General features: G+C 45.8%; 1 protein-coding gene and 1 pseudogene across 1 annotated transcript in view; both read left to right on the forward strand.

Annotated features, from left to right (window-relative positions):
• CUNH3orf20 (chromosome unknown C3orf20 homolog) overlaps positions 1 to 19534 on the forward strand; it is a 68265-nt gene extending 48731 nt beyond the window's left edge. The window contains exons 12-16 of the mRNA XM_055344594.1: positions 9211 to 9514; positions 11641 to 11748; positions 13082 to 13224; positions 18643 to 18777; positions 19438 to 19534. Of these exons, the coding sequence (XP_055200569.1) occupies positions 9211 to 9514; positions 11641 to 11748; positions 13082 to 13224; positions 18643 to 18777; positions 19438 to 19534 (787 nt within the window). The remainder of the gene's footprint in view (positions 1 to 9210; positions 9515 to 11640; positions 11749 to 13081; positions 13225 to 18642; positions 18778 to 19437) is intronic.
• Positions 19535 to 19914: 380 nt separating this feature from the next.
• On the forward strand, positions 19915 to 19992 carry LOC129522616 (U4 spliceosomal RNA; annotated as a pseudogene).
• Positions 19993 to 20358: the final 366 nt, after the last annotated feature.

Here is a 20358-nt window from a genome sequence, read left to right on the forward strand (position 1 = left end):
GGTTTCTTTTCACTTCCATTTGCATGATAAATGCTTCTCCATTCCTTCACTTTTAACCTACATGTGTCTTTAGGTCTGAAATGAGACTCTTGTAGACCGTTACTTTAAATTTTTGATCAAGTGTATTTCTTACCTCCATTTTGTTTATGTCGCTTGCTGTGATTTTGTCCTATTCTTTCATTTGGGACTTATTCCTCTGTCTCTTTATTCTAACTCTTTGTTACAGTGTGTTAGGAAAGTCAGCTACATCTCTTGCTCTTGAAAGTAGTAGCCTTATGAAGGAGAGGTCCTACCCTATAGTGCCCTGCTGAGCAGTGGTCCCTATTCACCAGAACTGGCACTTTAGGCCTGTTTTGTATATGTGTTCTATGGACGCTGCTGTTGTGGCCAAGCCACCTTTGCCTTCAGTCCGGTCATCTACATGGTCCTCTTTACCTGTTGTAAGCAGGGTTTGATTCCTGTGCTGTTAATGGATTAGTGGGGCCTCCTTGGGCTTGAGGTAAGTCAGACCAGGTGTTTTCCAGAGATGCCATAGCACTAATGTACATGATCCTTTCCTTGTGTTGTCCCCTGAGAAGCTTTTGTTGGTGGGCGGGCCTGTAGTCAGACCAGATGTCTGCTCCCAGCCTACTGCTAGACCACATTTGGACTGGTGTGTGTGGCTATCTTCCCCTTTCCCTGGGGCAATAGTCACTTTGGAGTGGTACTGGGCCTTGTTGGGGCTACTTACAAGTTGCCAGACCTGTGGCATCACTTTGGATGGGCTTCAGCCAAGGGTGTATTGGAGAAGTCCTGTCTGAAGGATAACACAGGAGTGGAACATGTGTTAACAAGGTCTGAGAAGGTTTGCGGTGGAAGGAGACCTGAAGCCCCTAGAAACCATGGCCTGCCAGGTTGGAGGAGGTGTATCCACAGAAGTGTGTGGGGTAGGGTGCACTGTTAGCAAGTAACAAATGTCAGCATGTTGGCACTGTGCTGGTTGTAGGTATCTGTGTGTCTAGGCTGGGGGTAGGGGAGGAAGATGGCACTGGCCAGCTCCTTTGTTCCTAGAGAAGTCTCCCAATAATGCCTGCCCCTTTAGCACACACTCTGAGATTCATAGACAGATCTCCCTCCCATATATCCTACGCAGTTTTCAAATGTCTGCTTCTCTGCTGTATTTCCATGGGGCTATTCGTTGTGTTGTCTCTTTAGGGACAGGGACTCAGTTTCCTATTGCCCTCCCAGTTCTCCCAGAGGTGAGCCCACTGATTTTTAAAGTTCCAGGTGTTAAGCCCCACTGGTTGTAAGAATTCACAAAATTTGGCCCATCTGGTTTTCAAAGCCAAATATTATGGGGAGTCATCTTCCCTGTGTGGGTTCCCTGTGACTGGGGTGCCTGATGTGAGGGTCTATTTCTTTCCCCCTCTCTGCTCCTACAGTGTCTCTCCTTCCCAGAGCAATTTTGCAGATGGTTTTAGTTCCTGACCATGTTTCCACTCTTCCTATCCTCTTTAATGGCCTCTTCTTCACATTTAGCTGTGGAGAATCTATCCTGTCACTCTTCAGGTTGTTTTCTGAGTCTGTTACATCTATTTACACTGATGTGGGTGTTATCTAGTTGTATCTGTGGGACAGATGAGCTCAGGGTCCTCCTACTCTTTTCTCTTCTGCATTTCTTTTATTGTAAGTGAAGTCAAGCATCTTTTCATAATTTCTTTTTTCAATTTTTTAAATTGTAGTGTAAAATACATATAAAATAAAATTTATCACCCTTTCATATTTAAGTATATTTATTTCATGGTATTAAATACATTCATAATGTTATGTGACCATCATCTCCAGAACTATTTTCCACTTATAAAACTGAAACTCTGTCCCCACTAAACACTAGCCCTCAATTTTCTGCCCCTCAGCCTCTGGCAATGACCAATCTACTTGGTTTTTGTGGCTTTGATTATTCTAAGTCCTTTATGTAAGTGGAATCATACAGTATTTTTGTGTGTCGCTCATTTTACTTAGCATAATGTCTTCCAGGTTCATCTATGTTGTAGCGTGTGTCAGAATTTCCTTCCCTTTTAAGGGCTGCATAGTAGTCCATTGTACACATAGACCACTTTTGTTTATTCATTTATCTGTTGATAGACACATGGGTTACTTCCACATGTTAGCTGTTGTGAGTGATGCTGACTGTGCTTCTCCTGCTCAATGGTGTCTTTGGTCAGCAGGTATTCTCCTGTGTCTCTATTTTTTTTTCTAGCTTGACCTTATTGAAGCTGGCCATTTCCCTTATATCAAGTTAGTTTGCCATTTTCTTAAAGTGATCCATGAAATTCCGTTCCAAGCCTGGTACCTGGTACTCCCATCCACATTGCTGCAGTTAGAGACTGTTCTTTCCCATTTTTAATCAAGTTCTTGTTATTTTGTTGATTTTAGGAGTTTAAAGAAAATATTCTGGATATTAAGCTCTTATCACATATATGATTTGTAAATATATTTTCCTGTTCTATGGGTTTTTACTCTATTGATAGTATCTTTTGATGCACAAGATTTTTGTTTTCATAAAGTGCAATTTTTTGTCTATTTTTTCTCATGTTACCTGTGCCTTTGCTGTCATATCCTTGAAATCATTGCCAAACCCAATGTAAAGCTTATATCCAATGTTTTCTTCCAAGAATTATATTATTTTAGGTTATTGATCCATTTGGAGTTAATCTTTGCTTAAGGTGTCCAACTTCATTCTTTTGCATATGGAAATCCAACTTTGCCAGCACTACCTATTGAAAAAAATTCCACTTTCCCTATTGAATGAATGGTCTTGGCAACCTTGTCAAAAATCATTTGACCATATAATGTAAGGGTTTATTTCTATGCTCTCTATTCTATTCTATTGGTCTATATGTCTGCCATTATACAAATATCACACCAGTTTGATAACTGTAGCTTTATAGGAAGTTTTGAAATCAGGATGTGTGAGAACTCCAACTTTGTTCTTCTTTTTCAAGATTGTTTAAGCTATTCATGGCCCCCTACAGTTCCATATGAATTTGAGGGTTGGCTGTTGCATTTCTGAAAGAAAGGCTGTTGATATTTTGATAAGAAGCACATTAAATCTGCAGCTGATTTGGGGTAGTACTGCCAGCTAACAATATTAAGTCTTTCAATGTAAGAACATGGGATGCCTTCCATTTATTTATGTCTTAAAATTTTTTTAAAAGAGAGGGAGAGAGAGAGAGAGAAGGAAACAAACCATAAGAAACTCTTAATAATAGAGAACAAATGGAGGGTTGATGGAGGGAGATGTGTGGCGGATGGGCTAGATCGGTGACGAGTATTAACAAGGGCACTTGTTATGCTGAACACTGGGTATCGTATGTAAGTGATGAATCCCTGAATTCAACTCCTGAAAACCATATTGCACTGTATGTAAACTAACTAGAATTTAAATAAAAGTTAAAAAGAAAAACAAAACAAAATAAAACTATTTCTTTCAATGTTTTGTAGTATTCATTGTGTGAGTCTTTTACTTTCTTGGTTACATTTATTCCTGAGTATTTTATCCTTTTTGATGCTATTATAAGTGAAATTATTTTCTTAATTTCCTTTTCAGATTGCTCTTCACTAGTGTATAGAAATATAACTGACTCATGCCTGTTAAGCTTTTATCTTGACATTTTACTGAATTTGTTTATTAGTTCTTATTGTGTGTGTGTGTGTGTGTGTTTATTCCTTAGGATAAATCGTAGTATTTGTGAATGGAAATAGTTTTACTTCTTTTCAATTTAGATGGCTTTTATTTCTTTTTCTTGTCTAATTGCTCTAGCTAGAACCTCTAGTACAATACTGAATAGAAATGGTGAAGGTGAGCATCCTTGTCTTATTCCTGATCTCTAAGAGATAAAGCTTTCAATCTTTTACCATTGGGTATGATATTCTTCTTGAGTGTTTCATAAATGCCTTTCACCATGTTGAGGAAGTTCCCTTCTAATCCTAGTTTGTTGAACTAGGGTGTTAGAATTGTCAAATTTTTTTTCTCCATCAATTGAGAGGATCCTGTGGGGTTTTTAACCTTTATTTTATTAAGGAGATGTATTACTCTGATTGATTTTCATAAGTTGAACCACCCTTATGTTTCTTGGGCAAATCCTGCTTAGTCATGGTGTATAATCCTTTTAATATGCTGTTGGTTTGACTGGCTATTATTTATTTCATTGAGAATTTTTACATCTATATTCATAATGGATATCCACTTGTAGTCTTTTCTTTTCTTGTCTTTGGCTTTGGTATTAGAGTAATGCTGGCCTCATAGAATGAGTTAGGAAGTGTTCTTTCCTGTTCTATTTTTTAGAATTTGAGGACAACTGGTGTTAGTTACCCAAGTGTTTGGTAGAATTCAAAAGTGAAACCATATGGTCCTGGGCTTTTCTTTGTTGGAAAGTTTTTTTGATTACTGATTCAATCTTTTTACTTGTTAGAGGCCTTCAGTCAGTTTTCATAGTTTGTGCATTTCTAGGAATTGATCCATTTCTTTTAGGTCTAATTGGTTCATGTAGAGTTCACAATAACTTCTTATAATCCTTTTTAGTTTTGTAAGATCAGTAGTAATGTCTCACTTTCATATTTTTTTTTAGTAATTTGAGTCTTCCCTCTTTTTTCTTAATCTAACTAAAGATTAGTCAACTTTGTTGATCTTTTCAGAGAGCCAACATTTTGTTTGTTGTTTTTCTATATTGCCTTCTATTTTCTATTTTATTTTTAAAAATATTTTATTTATTTATTCATGAGAGACACAGAGAAAGAGGCAGAGACATAGGCAGAGGGAGAAGCAGGGTCCTTGAGGGAAACCCAATGTGGGACTCAATCCCAAGACCCCGGGACCATGTCCTGAGCCAGAGGCAGATGCTCAACTACTGAGCCACCCAGGCGTCCCTATTTTCTATTTTCTTTATCTTGACTCTACTGAGAATGACTTCCTTCCCTCTCCTTGCTTTGGGTTTAGATTATTCTTGTTTTCCTAGTGTAAAGTTTTATTAGGTTATTGATTGGAGCTCCTTCTTCTCTCTTAATACTATAAATTTCCCTTTGAGTACTCTTCTCAATGTATACCATAAGCTTTGGTATTTGGGGTTGTTTTCTTTTCTTTTTAAAGATTTATTTTATTTTATGATAGACAGAGAGAGAGAGAGAGAGAGAGAGAGAGAGAGAGAGAGGCAGAGACACAGGAGGAGGGAGAAGCAGGCTCCATGCCAGAAGCCCGTAGTGGGACTCGATCCCGGACTCCAGGATCGGGCCCTGGGCCAAACGCAGGTGATAAACCGCTGAGCCACCCAGGGACCCCCAGTTGTTTTGTTTTCTTTAATGTCAAAGTATTTTCTAATTTTTCTTGTGATTCCTTCTTTGATCCATTGTTTAAGAATGTATTGCTTAATTTCCACATATTTATGAGTTTTACAAATTTCCTTCTGTTACTGATTTCTAATTTTATTCCACTGTTGTTGGAGAAAATATTTTGTATGATTTCATTATTTTTTAATTTATTGGGACTTTTTGATGGGTGAATATATAATTTATACTGGAGAATGTTCCATGTGTACTTGAGAAGAATGTATATTTTGCTATAGTTGAGTTAAATTACCTATACATGTCTTTTAGGTTAAGTTGGTTTACAGTGTTCTTTAAATTGTGTATTTTCTTGTTTATCTTCTTTCTAGTTGTTTGATTCATTATTGAAAATAGGGTGTTGACATCCTCAACTAGACTTAGAGTAGAATTTTCTGTTTCTCCCTTCAATCTCTCCATTTTTGCATCATTTATTTAGAGGTTGTATTGTCATATTGCATATATATAATATATATTCATAATTGTTGTATTTCTCGTGAGAATGACCCTGTTCTTAAATTATAATGCCTTATTTATCTCCTGAAATAACTTTTTTACTTAAAGTATATCTTTGTCTGGTATTAGTTTAGCCACCCTTGTTCATTTTTGGTTACTATTTGCTTGGAATTTGTTTCTATCTTTTTACTTGCAACCTAGTTGTATCTTTGAGTCTCCTATAGAGAGCATTTACTTAGATCATGAGTTGTTTTTTCTTTTCCATCCTGCCAATCTCTGGTTTTTGGTGAAGATTTTAATCCATTTTACATATAAAAGTAATTACTATTAAAGGACTTACTTCTCCCATTTTATTATTGGTTTTCCATAAATCTTATATTTTGTTCCTCAATTCATCCATTGTTGATTTTTTCTTTTGTTTCTTCTTTTTTTTTTTTTTTTTTTTCTTCTTTTTATGTATGTTAGTGTGTGGTGTGATGCTTAATTTTGTTCCAACTTGACTAGGCTAAGGGGAAGATAGTATTTGGGGATGTGTCTATGAATGTGTTTCTGGAAGAGATTAGCATTTGATTCAGTAGACTGAGTAAAGAGATCCATCTTTACCAATGGGGGTCAGCATTATCCAATCCACTGAGGGCCTGAATAAAACAAACAAACAAACAAAAAAAAAAACAAACAAACTAAGGGAATGTGAATTCCTTCTCTCTTTTCCTGAGCTGGAAAGTCCATTTCTTCCTGCCCTTGGCTATCAGAGCTCCTGGTTCTTGAGTCTTTGGACTCTAGGACTTATACAGCAGCCTCCTGGTTCTTGGGCCTTTGGCCTAGGCCTAGGAATTACACCATGGCTCCTTTGGTTCTCAGGTCTTTGGACTCAGATTAAATTAAACTACTGAATTTCCTGGCTCTCCAATTTATAGACAGCAGATTGTGAGGCTTCTTGGCCTGTATAATCACATGAACCAACTCCTGTAATACATTTTCTCTGATATATCTTTCTATATATCCTATCCTATCTATATATCCTATATATCCTATCTATATATCCTATATATCCTATTGGTTCTGTTTCTAGAGAACCCTAACTAATACATACAGTGTTTTTTTTTTTAAGATTTTACTTGTTTTATTTTAGGTGAGAGAGAGAAAGAAAGAGTGTGAGTGGTGGGGGGAGGAGCAGAGAGAGAGCGACCATGATATCATGACCTGAACCAAAATCAAGAGTCAGATACTTAATCAATGAGCCACCCAAAACATACAATTTTGATTCCCTTATTTCCTTTTATGTATAGTTTTTAGTTATTTTCTTGGTAGTTAGTCTAGCTTGAATTAATACAAACTTAGCTTCAAAAGTGTACAAAATCTCAGCTCCTATAGAAACTCATCCTTCTGCCATGTTGTTCTCAAAAACTACATTTTATGCATCTTGATTTTGTTTTTTATTTCTTCATATAGTTTCAAGCTACTGTCTAGTATTTTTCCATTTCAATTTAAAGGCACTTTAGCATTTCTTTTGCAGCAGGTCTACTAATGACAAACTCCTTCAGCTTTTATCTTGATTTCTCTCTTATTTTTTTTTAATTTTTATTTATTTATTTATTTATGATAGTCACACACAGAGAGAGAGAGAGAGAGGCAAACCGCTGCGTCACCCAGGGATCCCCTTCTCTCTTATTTTTGAAGGATAAATTTGCTCAATATAGAATTCTTTGTTGGAAAGGTTTTTTTCTTTTACTACTTTAAATATGTCATTCTGCCTTCCAGCCTCCATGATTATTTTTTATTTTTTATTTTTATTTTATTTTATTTTTTTATGATAGTCACACACACACACAGAGAGAGAGAGAGAGAGAGAGAGAGGCAGAGACACAGGCAGAGGGAGAAGCAGGCTCCATGCACCAGGAACCCGATGTGGGACTCGATCCTGGGTCTCCAGGATCGCGCCCTGGGCCAAAGGCAGGAGCCAAACCGCTGTGCCAGCCAGGGATCCCGAGCCTCCATGATTTTTGATGAGAAATTGGCTGTTAATCTTATTGAGGATCGCTTTTATGTGATTAACCACTTTTGCTGCTTTCAAGATTCTCTTGTCTTTCACTTTCAACAATTGTATTATAATATGTCTCACTGTGGATATCTTTGAATTTGTCTTAGAGATTGTTGAGCTTCTTAGAGATATATAAATTTGAAGAGTTTTGGCAATTATTCCTTCAAATATTCTTTCTGCTCCTTTCTTTCTTGTCTTTCTGGAATTCCTATTGTGTGTATCTTGGCATTCTTGCTGGTGTCCCACGTGAAACTAGCCTCTATTAATTTGTTGTTGTTTTCTCTTTCTGTTCCTCAGACTGGGTAATCCTAATTGGTCTGTCTTCAAGTTTACTGATTCTTTTTCCTGACTGTTCAGATCTGCTGTTGAATTTTTCATTTCATTTATTGTACTTTCAACTTTAAAATTTCTAGTTGGCTTATTTTATGCTTTTTATTTCTTCTTGATATTCCCTATTTGGTAGGACATTGTTTTCCTTGTTTCTTTTAGTTATTCATTCCTAGTTTCCTTAGTACTTTGGGCATAATTAGGACAGCTGATTTAAAGATCTTTATCTAGTAAGTCCAATAGCTGGATTTCCTCAGGGATAGTTTTTATTCATTTCTTGAGGGCTAAGGGATGCAATTCCAAATAGAACAGTTAGAGAAGGCCACCCTGAGAAGGTGACATTTGCACAAAAACATAAAGGAGATGGGAAGGAAAGTGAGTTGTGTGGCTGCCCAAGGGAAGAGCCAGGCAGGCAGAAGGAACAGCAAAAACAAAGGCCCTGAGGCTGGAGATAAACAGGCTAGAGCAGCTGAGCACAATAAGCAAAGGTGACAATATTGGAGAGTAAGAGAGGGCAAGGGGCTGAGGAAGGAGGCCAGATCATGTAGCGCCTGGAAGGCACCATAGGGACTTAGGCTTTTATTCTGTGAAATATGGAACACCACTGGAGGGTTTCAAAGAGAATAGTGACATGACATGAACCCTGTCAGCCAGGATCCCTGTCTGGTGTATGCAGAATAGATTGAAGAGGGGCCAGGGAAGGAAACAGAGTGCCATTAGGAGGCCATTGCAGGTATCCAGGCAAGAAATGATGGTGGCTTGGGCCATGTCAGTAGGAGTGGGGTGGGAGGGGGTTGTGTCAGGAAAGTGGTCGGATTCTAGATCATTCTTGGATATAGAGCAGACCGGCTTACTGATAGATTGAATGAGATGTGGGGTGTCAGAGAAAGAAAAGGGTTTCAAGTTGACTCCACACTTTTTGTTGGATGAAGGAGTCACCAGTTCTGCACCTGAGAACACTGAGGCACATAGAGGTTAGGGCCTGAGCCCGGCCCACTGAGCACTGGCCCACTTGTTCCTCATTGCAGAAGGAAGGCTCGAGAGGGGCGCAGCCCCACCAGGTGGGCGGCCTCACCTTCTGACTGCCCACTGGTGCTGCGGAAGCTCATTCACAAGGAAGACATTCGGGCTGGCTGTAAGTGCATGGTGAAGGCACCCCTGGTAACTGACGTGGAGCTAGAGCGCTTCCTGTCTGCACGCCGCGACCCCAGCCAGGTCCTGGTGTTCGGCATAGTCTCAAGCCAGAGCCCCACCAGTACTGCACAGCTCCAGTGGCTGCTCGACACACTCTACAGTCACCGGCAGCAGGGCCGAGCCTCACCCTGTATCCAGGTTGGTCCTGGGCCCAGCTGAGGAGGCCCCAGGGTCTTGGCATCAAGAGCCCTGTGGGGAAGACCCCCTACAGAGGCTCTAGGACTGGCTGAGCATCTGGCTGAGAGATTGCCCTTCGACCTCAGCACGTGGGCCCTCTTTTACTTCCTTTTCTCCTCGAGGCCTTTGCACACGCTCTTCCACACACTGTCTTATTTTGCCTGTCTTTTCTCCCTCTGATTCATCCACCTGTCCTGAGATGGATGTCACCACATCAAAGCAAGTGCTTTTTCTGACCTTGAGAACTTTTCTGCCATTTTCATGTACAGCACACACCATAGCTTGTGGTTATGTATTTGTGTGAGTACTTAGAGCAGAGATGGGCTCACAAATATTCATAGACTGTGACCGAGGACCTACTGTGTGCTGGCCCCATGCCAGGCCCCAGAGGGGCTCCCAGCATGGTGGGGCAGCAGTTATAGCAGCCCTGAACAGGGCCATGAAGGGCCAGCTCTGGAGTGGGGAACAGGGCCTGCCACCTCCAGAGAGTCAGCGAGAATCTCCCAGGTTAAGAGGCAGCAGCCTGTGCAAAGGTGGTCGGAAAAAGAGGGGCTTGAGGTCCTTGTTCACTGTGGTTGAAGTCTCAAGGATCTGTCCATCAGGGGCACATTGAAAACCCCCTGGTCCTGTCCTGGCCACAGGGTCATTCCTGAGTCTCAACATCATCCTTAGCCAGTAGCCATCCCTAGCAGGGTTAACACAGTGCAAGGGTAGCCCCGTCCCCACCCCAACCAGAGCAGAGGATGCCACATAAGCATGTCAGCTTTGTGTCCATCTGGTGACTTCCATCAAATCCTCTCACCCTGTGCCCTCTCTTATCCTCTATCTACCCCTTCTCCCTTTACTGCAGTCCCAATTCCAAGTTTTTGTGTTTTCCCTGGGACACCTTCTCCATTCTCCTCCCAGGAGTGTGGCCTCCCTGACCCCGTGTGTCCACCTTTGTGCCTGCACTCTGCCCAGTGCCAGGAGCTTAGTGTCAGAACCTTTCTGACCAGACACCAAAGCCTTTTTACTAGTCTTGTACATCAAAGCTGTGTATGTTTTCTGGAGTTAACCCCAATTTACATAAACTTAGTGAACACTTACCGAGTCCTGCTCTGTGCTTATTCATGTATAGACAGATAGGATCCCTGCCCACATGGGAACTTGAGGTAACCAAAGTCCCTCCTAATTGTTCATTAATAATTCTCTGTAAGCATAGGATGCATGGCAGTCCAGCCCAGCTGTGAGCAGCATGAGTGGGGACAGGGCCTGATCTGAAGTGGTTGAATCTGTTGGAGGAATGGGTGGTGGGATTTGAGGGGTGCGGAGGACAGATCTGGAGGAAGGTGTCAGGTTTCACAGTGACTCTGACATCAGCATCAGTGTGTGATTAAGGCAGAAATGTTCCCTAACATGGTCTTGCTGTGAAAGCTAGAACACCAGATACAGCTCTGGATTTCTCATTTTAAGTTGAAATATCAGGCAGAACAGCTGGAGGCACCTGGGATAAAAAATAGATAAAAAATAGATAAAACCAGAAAACATTATTTGTTAGCCATTTTAATGGATTTGTAGCATCCAGAAGAAAAGAGGGGGAAGAGACAAGCTTTACTCTGGATTGAGAAGGTCTCACCTTGAGATGTAGGTTTGATTCAGGTCCTGGCCCTGGATTTAATGGATTTAGGGTGGTGTCCAGAGGGGCAGCCAGCAATGGGTAGAGGGTGGAGGAACCCTGAAAATGGACACACCCATGAATATGGTATACCTTCAAATCTCCAGCAGGGCTTCTCTCAGGCAGAAGGGACAGTCAAGTCCTGCAGACCCTCAAGGGTGGGGCTAGTGGCTGTCATGTGGTGGGAGGCAGTCATCTCCATGACAGCCCTCACCAGAAGAAGGCCCTAGATGGACCCAGATGCCCAAACGGTCATGGCAATGGTCATGGGAGGTGTGTGTGCCAGGGCTGAAGAGTCCATTGAACAAGAGTTAGGGGGCAGTGTTGAATGGAGCTCCAGGACTCCATGGGAACCTGACCAGCCTGACAATGCAGGAATCTGAGTGCATCCTCTTGGCATAGGATTGATGGGCATTTACTTCTGTCTTGGCAGTGCCGGCATGACCCCTACCGCCTGCTGCGGTATGATCTGGACAGCCCCCTGCAGAGGGAACCACCCCTACTGGTGAAGAAGTATGCTGTGGTGCAGGGGATGATTCTGGTGAGCAAGGCCCAGGGGCACCAACTGCCAACCGCCTGCCAATATTGTCTCCTACAGCCTTACTTGTGGACTCACAGTTATGGGAGCAGAGAGGAGAGAGAGTCTGTGGGATCTGAGGAACGGGGACAGAAAGCCTGGCTGAGACTTACTCAGCACATAGAGCCAGGGCTGGAGTCCAGTCTCCTATTCCCAGCCTGACCCCATGCATCCCTCAGCCTGGAAGGCTCAAGGGATTGGGGGACAGCTAACTTAGAGAACCAAATTGTCTTTATCTGTTTTTACTGTTTTGTTTTGTTTTAAAGATTTATTTATTTATTGGAGAGAAAGAGTGTGAGCAGGGGGAGGGGTGGTGGGAGAGGGAGAGAGAATCCTCAAGCAGACTCCCCGTTGAGCATGGAGCCCCATGCAGGGCTCAATCTCAGGACCCTGAGATCATGACCTAAGTAAAAATCAAGCATCAGACATTTAACTGACTGAGCCACCCAGGGTGCCCTCCTCTTCATCTGTTTTTAAATAACTTTTTACTAAAAACAGGACATTGTAAAAAATAAAAATAAAAATATATATATATATATATTCATTGTAGAAAATTTAGAATATACAATTTAGAAAATAATTACTTCCCCATATTACCCAGATTGTCTCATTTGTTCATGCAACAAGTACGTACCAGGCACCTGCTAGATCCAGCACTATTGGAAGTGCCAGGGCACAACCATGCTAACATTCTGGCCTCTGGCTTTTTCAGTCTTTTTTCTGACTTTGGGGTCCAGGTTTTTAAATTGTGATTTTAATCACTGCATAAGAATCTGTCATTTGATTTCTCTACCTGTGAGTCTTTTGTTGGACATTTATGTTATTTCCATTTTGTTTGGGGAGGGGGGGGTACATAACAAATAACATTATAATGGATATCCTTGCATAGAAACCCTTGGACAGTTGTCTACTTGCTGGAGACTGAATATAGAGGTTGGGGATTCAGAGAGCAGTAGGATAAGAGCCCTACCCTCCAGAGGCTCCCATCCTATGGAGCCAGACGGCTGTAGGCGGGTGTGGTAGGGCCCTCTAAGCAGGAAGAAACCCTTCTGGCCGCAGGGCCCTGGAACACTTGTGTGTGAAGTGGCATCTGAGGAGGTGGGCAAGCAGGGGGCAAAGGTTAGGATGGTGGGGATGCCCTCCCTGGGAACAGGCTGGGTGGCTTAGGGAGGGCCTGGCACCAACAGAGAGAGGCTTGGCTCCTGGCACAAGCTCTGAGAGCCCAGGGCACTGTCCTGAGATTCAGTGCTGGTGTGCTGCGGGCCTCTTCCACTGCATCCTTCCTGTCCATTGACAGATGTTTGCTGGGGGGAAGCTTCTTTTTGGAGGCTGTGTTTTGAATGGATATGGCTTCAGCAAGCAGAATCTGCTGAAACAGATCTTCCAGGCTCGACAAGACTGCAAGATGGGCTACTTCCTGCCAGACAACTACAAATTTAGGTAAAACAGGAAAAACTCGGGATGCAGGGCAGGCACGGGGTGGGAGGAAACGTTGCTATAGGAGGGACACTGGTGGCAACAGAAGCTGGCAGCAAGCAGAAGACTTCGCAGGTGACAAGGGGGATTGAGGCCGTGCTGTTGGTTTCTTTGGGATACAAGTTGGGGGAAGGTCCCTCTTAGAGAGTGGGGGACATGGTATGGTTTGCACAATGCTGGTTTCTGTGGGGAAATAATGAAGACAGGTTTGTGTAGGGGTCCTAGGGACACCTCCACCTTCTGTTCCATTACACCCCACCCCATCCTGTGTGTAATCCCAGTGCTGCTTCTGTTTACCAGCAGGGCCACATAGACAAGGGTCCCTCATGAAGTGAGGCCAGGCTCTTGTGAAGGGAAGTGGGGTGGTGCTGCCTTACCACTGCCTCTTGGCCACTGAGTGCCGGCTTTTCAACCAGGTGAAGCTCATCTATTGAGCGCCTCCCAGGCCCGGCTTGGGTGAGGCGAACAGAGGTAGGTCTCTTGGCTCAAGAAGTGTGGAGCCTTGTCCAGGGAAAGAACCCACAGTTTACGACGTTGCTGGAGGCTGTGTTAAGAGTGGATTCTGGAAGGCCTGCGCTGTACTGTGGGTCAGGAGTCCCGTGACAAGGTGGGAGCCCCAACTCTGCTCTTTGTAAGCCGGGGGACCATTTGCCTCCCTAATCCTCATTGTCCTCACCTTTAAAATGAGAATGCTAAGTCCCACCTCTTAGGAAAGTGTGTTTGCTGAGGTGCCGCATACCATGAAGTGAGGAGCAAATACACATAAAGCGCATCACCCACCTGCACACATGGGCTGCCTGGGCCCGCACTCCCCAGTGCACCGAGGTTGAGCCATGCCAGAATGTCGGCCTGACCCTAAAGAGGTTCCTCTGGGATGAACCATAGAGGTCATGCCCTGAGCCCTGCATCTGGACTGTTTAATAGAGAAGGGATCCCAAGGACCCTGTGGACATCAGGCAGGGCAGATGCAGCCAGGTGCAGAGAAGAAAGTCACCGAGACCCCACGGCCTGAGACTCAAGGAGGGCTTGGGGGTCCTTCAAGACCAACTAGCTCATTGACAGTCCCAGGGAAAAAGCGAAATGGAGGTTCTGGGTCTGCTCAGGTTCAAGAAAGAACTATACCAAAAACAGGTGATGGGGAGGATGACATCCAGGAGGCCCATACTGAAGATGAACAAAGGCCACTGGAAGGTGCCAAAGACAGCAAGCAGAGGCTTTTTTCAGAGATATTTAACAGACGAGGTGCTGGGGGGTAGGGGCAGGTCATAGATGGGGAGTGGAAGATGCCAAAAGCTAGTTACCAGAACATGTAGCTCTTTATCAGGCTTCCACTGTCCTTAAAAGGACCACTTACCCTCTGCCTCAGCTACTTTGTCTATTAGGCAAGAATGAGCATGGTTTGCACTGTGTTGGGTTGTGAGGATTAGGTGAGTCAGGTATTTGTGAAATTCTGGCATCACTAACATCAATTGCGAGGTTACAAATTACAATTGTTAGTCCTGCTACTATTATTGAAGTGAATTCTAGGCTCCTAATTTGTTGTACGCAAGGGTCCTGAAAGGACCTCATGCTTACAACAGATTTCAGTAAGTTTTTGAGAAATGGTGGGGAAAGAATCAACAAGCGACACAGACACAAACACACAGACACACACACTGACACACAGAGACACACACAGACAAAAACAGACTCACACGCGCATGCACGGTCAGGGTGTTTGCAAGTGGAAAGGGGAGGATTCCTGAGACTATAAATCAGTAGGACTCCTCTTAATTCTGGAATGGCCTATTAGGTTGGCAGTTTGAAAGCACTTAGAGAAAAAAGGGAACGGAATTCTACAAGCAAATGTTGCCATAACAACAGTTCTCTTATCTACATCTGTGAAGCGAACCACCACCTCAAGCTTGACGATACAAAACCACACAGCCATTTGTATTCTTGTCTTGAAGGTCTGAGGCCTGGCTGGGCCCAGCGAGGTAGGGCCTGCTTGGGGTCGCTCGTGTGGTCGAGTCAGAAGATAACCGGAGCTGGAGTCATTTCTTCCTTGCCAGAGATAGACTTTGAATCCGCCCGGTTTTGTACAGCTACAGTGGGAGGATTTGAGGCCGGAAGGTGAGAGGAAGGGGAGACAGGTCTGCAGAGTAAACGCAGGCAGGTGGGCAGAGCGAGGGCAGATCCCGCCACGGAGACAGCCCTCCGTCTGGGCTCGAGTCTGTGAGGCTCCCGTGGAGAAGCAGGGTTCTGAGCAGGAAGAGGAGCTGGGTCTGACTGTGGCCAGTGAAGGAGCTTGGCTGCCCAGGGACGGAGGGCTCCCCACGGAGGCCTCCCAAGCCCCAGCAGAGGACGGAGTGGGTGCCCACTGGTGAGTAGCCTGGTTGTGACAGAGCAGAAGGGTGGGGGCAGGCCCGGCCCGGGACAACTGCCCGGAGATTCATGCAGGCCTGAAGAGCCAGCTCTGCCCTGAGGAGCAGACATGGGTTCGGAAGGAGCTGCAGGTCTCTGTGCACCTGTTAAGCTGTGCCAGCCCAGAGGGCCGGGTGTCCTGCATCACATGCCCCACCTCCCTCCTCTTTGTGTCCTTTGCTCAGCCCCAGGGCCCAGCACATAGAACCCCTTGGGACATTTTCGCTGAATGATGATCTAGAGCTGATCTTATCCCTGGGAGGTAGAGGTCAGGTTAGACTGAGGAAGGGCTGGTTGCCAGAGTGTCCACTGATGAGCAGCCGCCATGGTCATCCGGCCACCCCTCCTCTACCTTCAGGAATGGGAGGCTCCTCAGAAGCAGCCCCTGCTTTTTTTTTTTTTTTTAAGATTTTATTTATTTATTCATGAGAGACACACACAGAGAGGCAGAGACACAGGCAGAGAGAGAAGCAGGCTCCATGCAGGAAGCCTGATGTGGGACTCGATCCTGGGACTCCAGGATCACTCCCTGGGCCAAAGGCAGGCGCCAAACCGCCGAGCCACCCAGGGATCCCCGCAGCCCCTGCTTTTAACCTAAAAGTCATGCCACTCATTCGTTTCTGAGCAACTACTGCGTGACCGGCCTCATGCTCAGCCCTGGGGATTCAGAAGTGAACACGATCTCCACATGCTTTACTTACCTTCAATGATCCAAAGATGCAGAAATTGATTTTTAAAAAAATGAGTGAAGAGCAGTGATCATTAGAGGAATGCAAGCCAAAACCACAGTGAAATACCACCTTATACCCATTAGGAACGCCACTCTCCAAAAAACAAAAATGGCAAGTTTTGGCGAGGCTGTGGAGACATTGGAACCCGCGTGAACTACTGGTGGGAATGGAATGTGACATAGTGCAAGCTGCTATGGAAAACAGTCTGGGAGTTCCTCAAACAGTTAAAAGAATAGAATTATGATCCAACAATTTCACTTGAGGGTAGATACCTGAAAGAGTTGAAAGCAGAGTTTCGACAAGGTATTTAGTACACCTGTGTTCATGCAGTATTATTCATAAGATCCAAGAAGTGGAAGCAACCCAAGTGCCCATCCAGGGATGAACTGATAAACTGTGGTCTGTGCATATGGTGGAATATTGCTCAGCCTTAAAAAGGAAGGAAATTCTGACACGCGACAACATGGGTGCACCTCAAGGACGCTATGCTCAGTGAGATGAGCCAGTCACAAGGGGACAAACACTGCACGGTCCTACTTACGTGAGGACCCTAGAGGAGTCAAACACAGAGACAGCAAGTAGGGTGGTGTTACCAGGGGCTGGGGAGGGACAGTGGGGGTTAGTGCTTCATGGGGACAGGGTTTCAGCTCGGGAAGGTGAAGAAGTCTGGAGGTAGATGGAGGTGACCCGCAGCAATGTGAATGTACTTAACGCCACAAAGTGTGCGCTGAAGAACGGGTACATTTTATGTTTTATACTTTTAACCACAACTTAAAAGTGGGGGTGGGGGGTGAGGGGGAGATGCTCTGTAGGTGCTAACAGCTGAGGGAGGGGGAAGGGGAGGCGCTGTTTTCCCGTTAGTGAGCTCCAGGCTGACTGGGTCCCCAAAGCCCACCCTCCATGCTCTGGTAACACCAGGTCCCACTCTCCATCAGCCCCGGCCCAGGCAGAGGAGAGCGTCTCCCCAGCTGCCAGAATGTTTCGTTTGCCAGCACAGCCCAGGCCCGATGGAGGGCCTCCCTGCACAGCACGGCCGGCCGATACTCCCCGTCCTGGTCACCATGACTCTCACATCATGTAACCTGCTAGTGGCAGCTCCCACCTAGGGCTCCTTTTCCGGTGCCCCACTCGGCTGCACTCCCATTTCTTCATTTACCTGTGCTTTGAGTTCCTAGGAAATGCTGAGCTGTGACCTGTCCCGGGGCGGGGGGTGCAGGCAGGTAGGAGCAGCTTGGGTGGGGGCACAGGGAGCTCTTTGCACCACCGTGGTGCTCAGAAGGTCTCACGAGACGCACTCCCACAATCTACTTTCCTGCCACCTCTGTCCAACAGGAGAGCCCAGTCCACACCTCCATTTTTCATTTTTCTATGACAGAGGCCCTCCTCTCCCCTCCGCTGCTCAGGCAAGTGGCCTAACAGGGACTCAATAAATATGAAGAAATAATGAATAAAAGGGCCTGTCCTGTCTCTGTATTCATTAGTTTCCTAAGACTCCTGCAACAGTTCCTCAGACTGAATGGCTGACACTGGAATGTACTGTCTCCTGGTTCTGGCGGCCAGAGACAGAGGTGTGGGCAGGCCTCACTTCTTCTGAGGGCTCGAAGGAAGGACTTGCCCCAGGCTGGTCTCCTGGCTTCTGGTACTCCCTGGCTTGTGGCAGTGTTATTCCTCCAGGCTTCACGTGGTGTTCCCCCATCTGTGTGTCTGTGTCCACCTTGTCCCCTTTTTCATAAGGACACCAGGTATGTTGTGTTAGAGGTCCACCCTCCTCTGGTATGACATCCTCTTAACTCATGACATCTGCAGTGACCCTACTTTATTTCCAAATGAGGTCACATTCTGGGGTAGAGGGGTTTTGGGGAGTGGATTTGGGGAGGGGGACACGATCAGCCCATAAGACTATACATGATGGCTTCTTTCCTTGGCCTCCTATCCCCACCTTGTGGCGCCCCCGGAACCCCTACAGGCCTTTTTGGTGGTCAGTGCTGGGTGCACAAGGGTCACTGACACAGAGTTAGGATGATCCCTTCCTCAAACAGAAGCCAGAGAAGCCAACCTCTGGGGAGTCTCTGGATCTCCAGTGGTCAGGCTCTCCCTTTACCCACCCTGGGGTGGAGAAGCCCTGTACCCTCCTCTCTCTCAGAACTGGAATGTTAGCTGGCAGTGCCAAGCGAGAGTTGCTGACTCTGGGCTCCCTCTGGCTGTGCCTCTGCTGAACCTTGCCCTCCCTTCCCTGCCTCCCCTACAGCCTTTCAACCTATATCCCGGGCCTGGAAGACCCTGACTCAGCCATGAAGGCAATATCAGAAGACATCCAAGGAAGCTTCTCTTCGTTGGCCCTGGAGGACAAGATGGAGGAGTCCTCTCCTGAGGCTGAGAAGAAGTAGGTGGCCACCCTGGCCTGGGAGCTGCGGGGCCCTCCTGTGATCAACAGAATGGGCGTGGTTCACAGCAGGGCCCTTGGCTCTGCCATAGGCCACAGAGTTCATGTGGGGCTAAGTGGCCTTGGGCAAGTCACTTCCCCCCCACCCTTCCACCCCACCCCACCCCCAGGCCATCCCTGACATCTGACTAACTGCCCAGGTCTAGCTGGGCATCAAGCCTGTTCCCTGGAGCTACTGGCAGTGGTCTGGGTGGTGGAGATTGAGGCCTCTTGTAGACTTTGCGGTGAAACCCTACAACCCAGACCATCAGTCTGAGAAGGGTGGAGGTTGCCTGCTGTCTCCCTGCAAGGAACTTTCTAGACCTGTCAAAAGTCCACTAATGTGGCCATGTTAACTGAAGCGAATTATGTATTCTGCAAGAGCGTGAAAATCACACAATTCTTATGAAGATAGAAAAGCAAAATTATGAGCACCTAGAAAGGTCACAGGTGCCGCTGGGACCCCAGGTTGGAGCAATACCCAGAGAGCCTCAGCTGTGCAAGGCGGAGGGCCAGGCCCACTTCGGCTCGGGCCAGGCCAGGGCAGGGCTCTCAGCTCTGTCCACACCAGTTCTCTCCACCCATTTCCCAGTATTTGCTTCTCTCTATTTTGATTTTTAGAATGAAACCACCTGAAGTGGACCTGCCTACTCTCAGCAAAACCAGGAGGGGCAGTAAGAAGGTGGCCTCCTGGAAAAAACAGTCCTCCAAGAAATGATGCTGCCCCTATGGCTATCCAGGGCTCCAAGCCTGGACACAGCTCCTCTCACAGCCACCGCAGCCCTGCCTCCAAAGTCTCCCACCCGCTTTCTCTGAGCCTCTGCATAATAAATAAGTGTGTCTCCAGCATCTGGGTGAGGCCATGGGGTAGGCTGGCTCCTACAAGGACCCTCCCCCGCCAAGCCCTGTTCTAGGCTGAGTCCTTGGAAACTTGGTTCCTCGGACCCAGAGCTTCCTCTGTGGCCAGTTAAATCAGCCAGAGAACCCCTCATTCCCAAGGAAATGTCTCACTCCAAGGGGGCCAAGCCAAAGGGTCTGTTAACCCTGGGGAGGTCTTGGATGGAACTAAACTGTGCCCCCCTATCCTTAACTGGGTGTAGCTTTGCGCAGTGGCAGTATCGTAGCCAATGAGGTTTATCCGAGGCGCGATTATTGCTAATTGAAAACCTTAACTGGGTGTAAAGGGCTTTGCTTCTGGCCCAGGTGGAAAAGAGGGGGTGGGAGAGAAGAGGGAGGAGAGAGACAGAGAAGGAGAGGAGGGAGAGCAGAGAGAATAGATGGGGGGAGAGATGGAGAGCCACTCAGGAGAGGACAGGGAGAGGACTGAGGGAAGAGGAAACTAGGGAAGAGGTAGAATTAGGGGCAGGTGGAATGAGAGGGAAGGGAGCATGGAACAGGCTAGAGAAGATGGTGACAGGCCACTCCTGGGGGCCCTCTGGTGGCACCCAGAAAGCCAGAGGCCTGTGCACCACCACCACCACTCGCCCCCGCCGCCACCACGTGTGTGTTAATGCCCTCATTTAGCCCAGCCTCAGTGCTCTT

The sequence above is a fragment of the Nyctereutes procyonoides genome, unplaced genomic scaffold (genome assembly GCF_905146905.1).
Source record: "Nyctereutes procyonoides isolate TBG_1078 unplaced genomic scaffold, NYPRO_anot_genome, whole genome shotgun sequence".
NCBI classification, from domain to species: domain Eukaryota; kingdom Metazoa; phylum Chordata; class Mammalia; order Carnivora; family Canidae; genus Nyctereutes; species Nyctereutes procyonoides.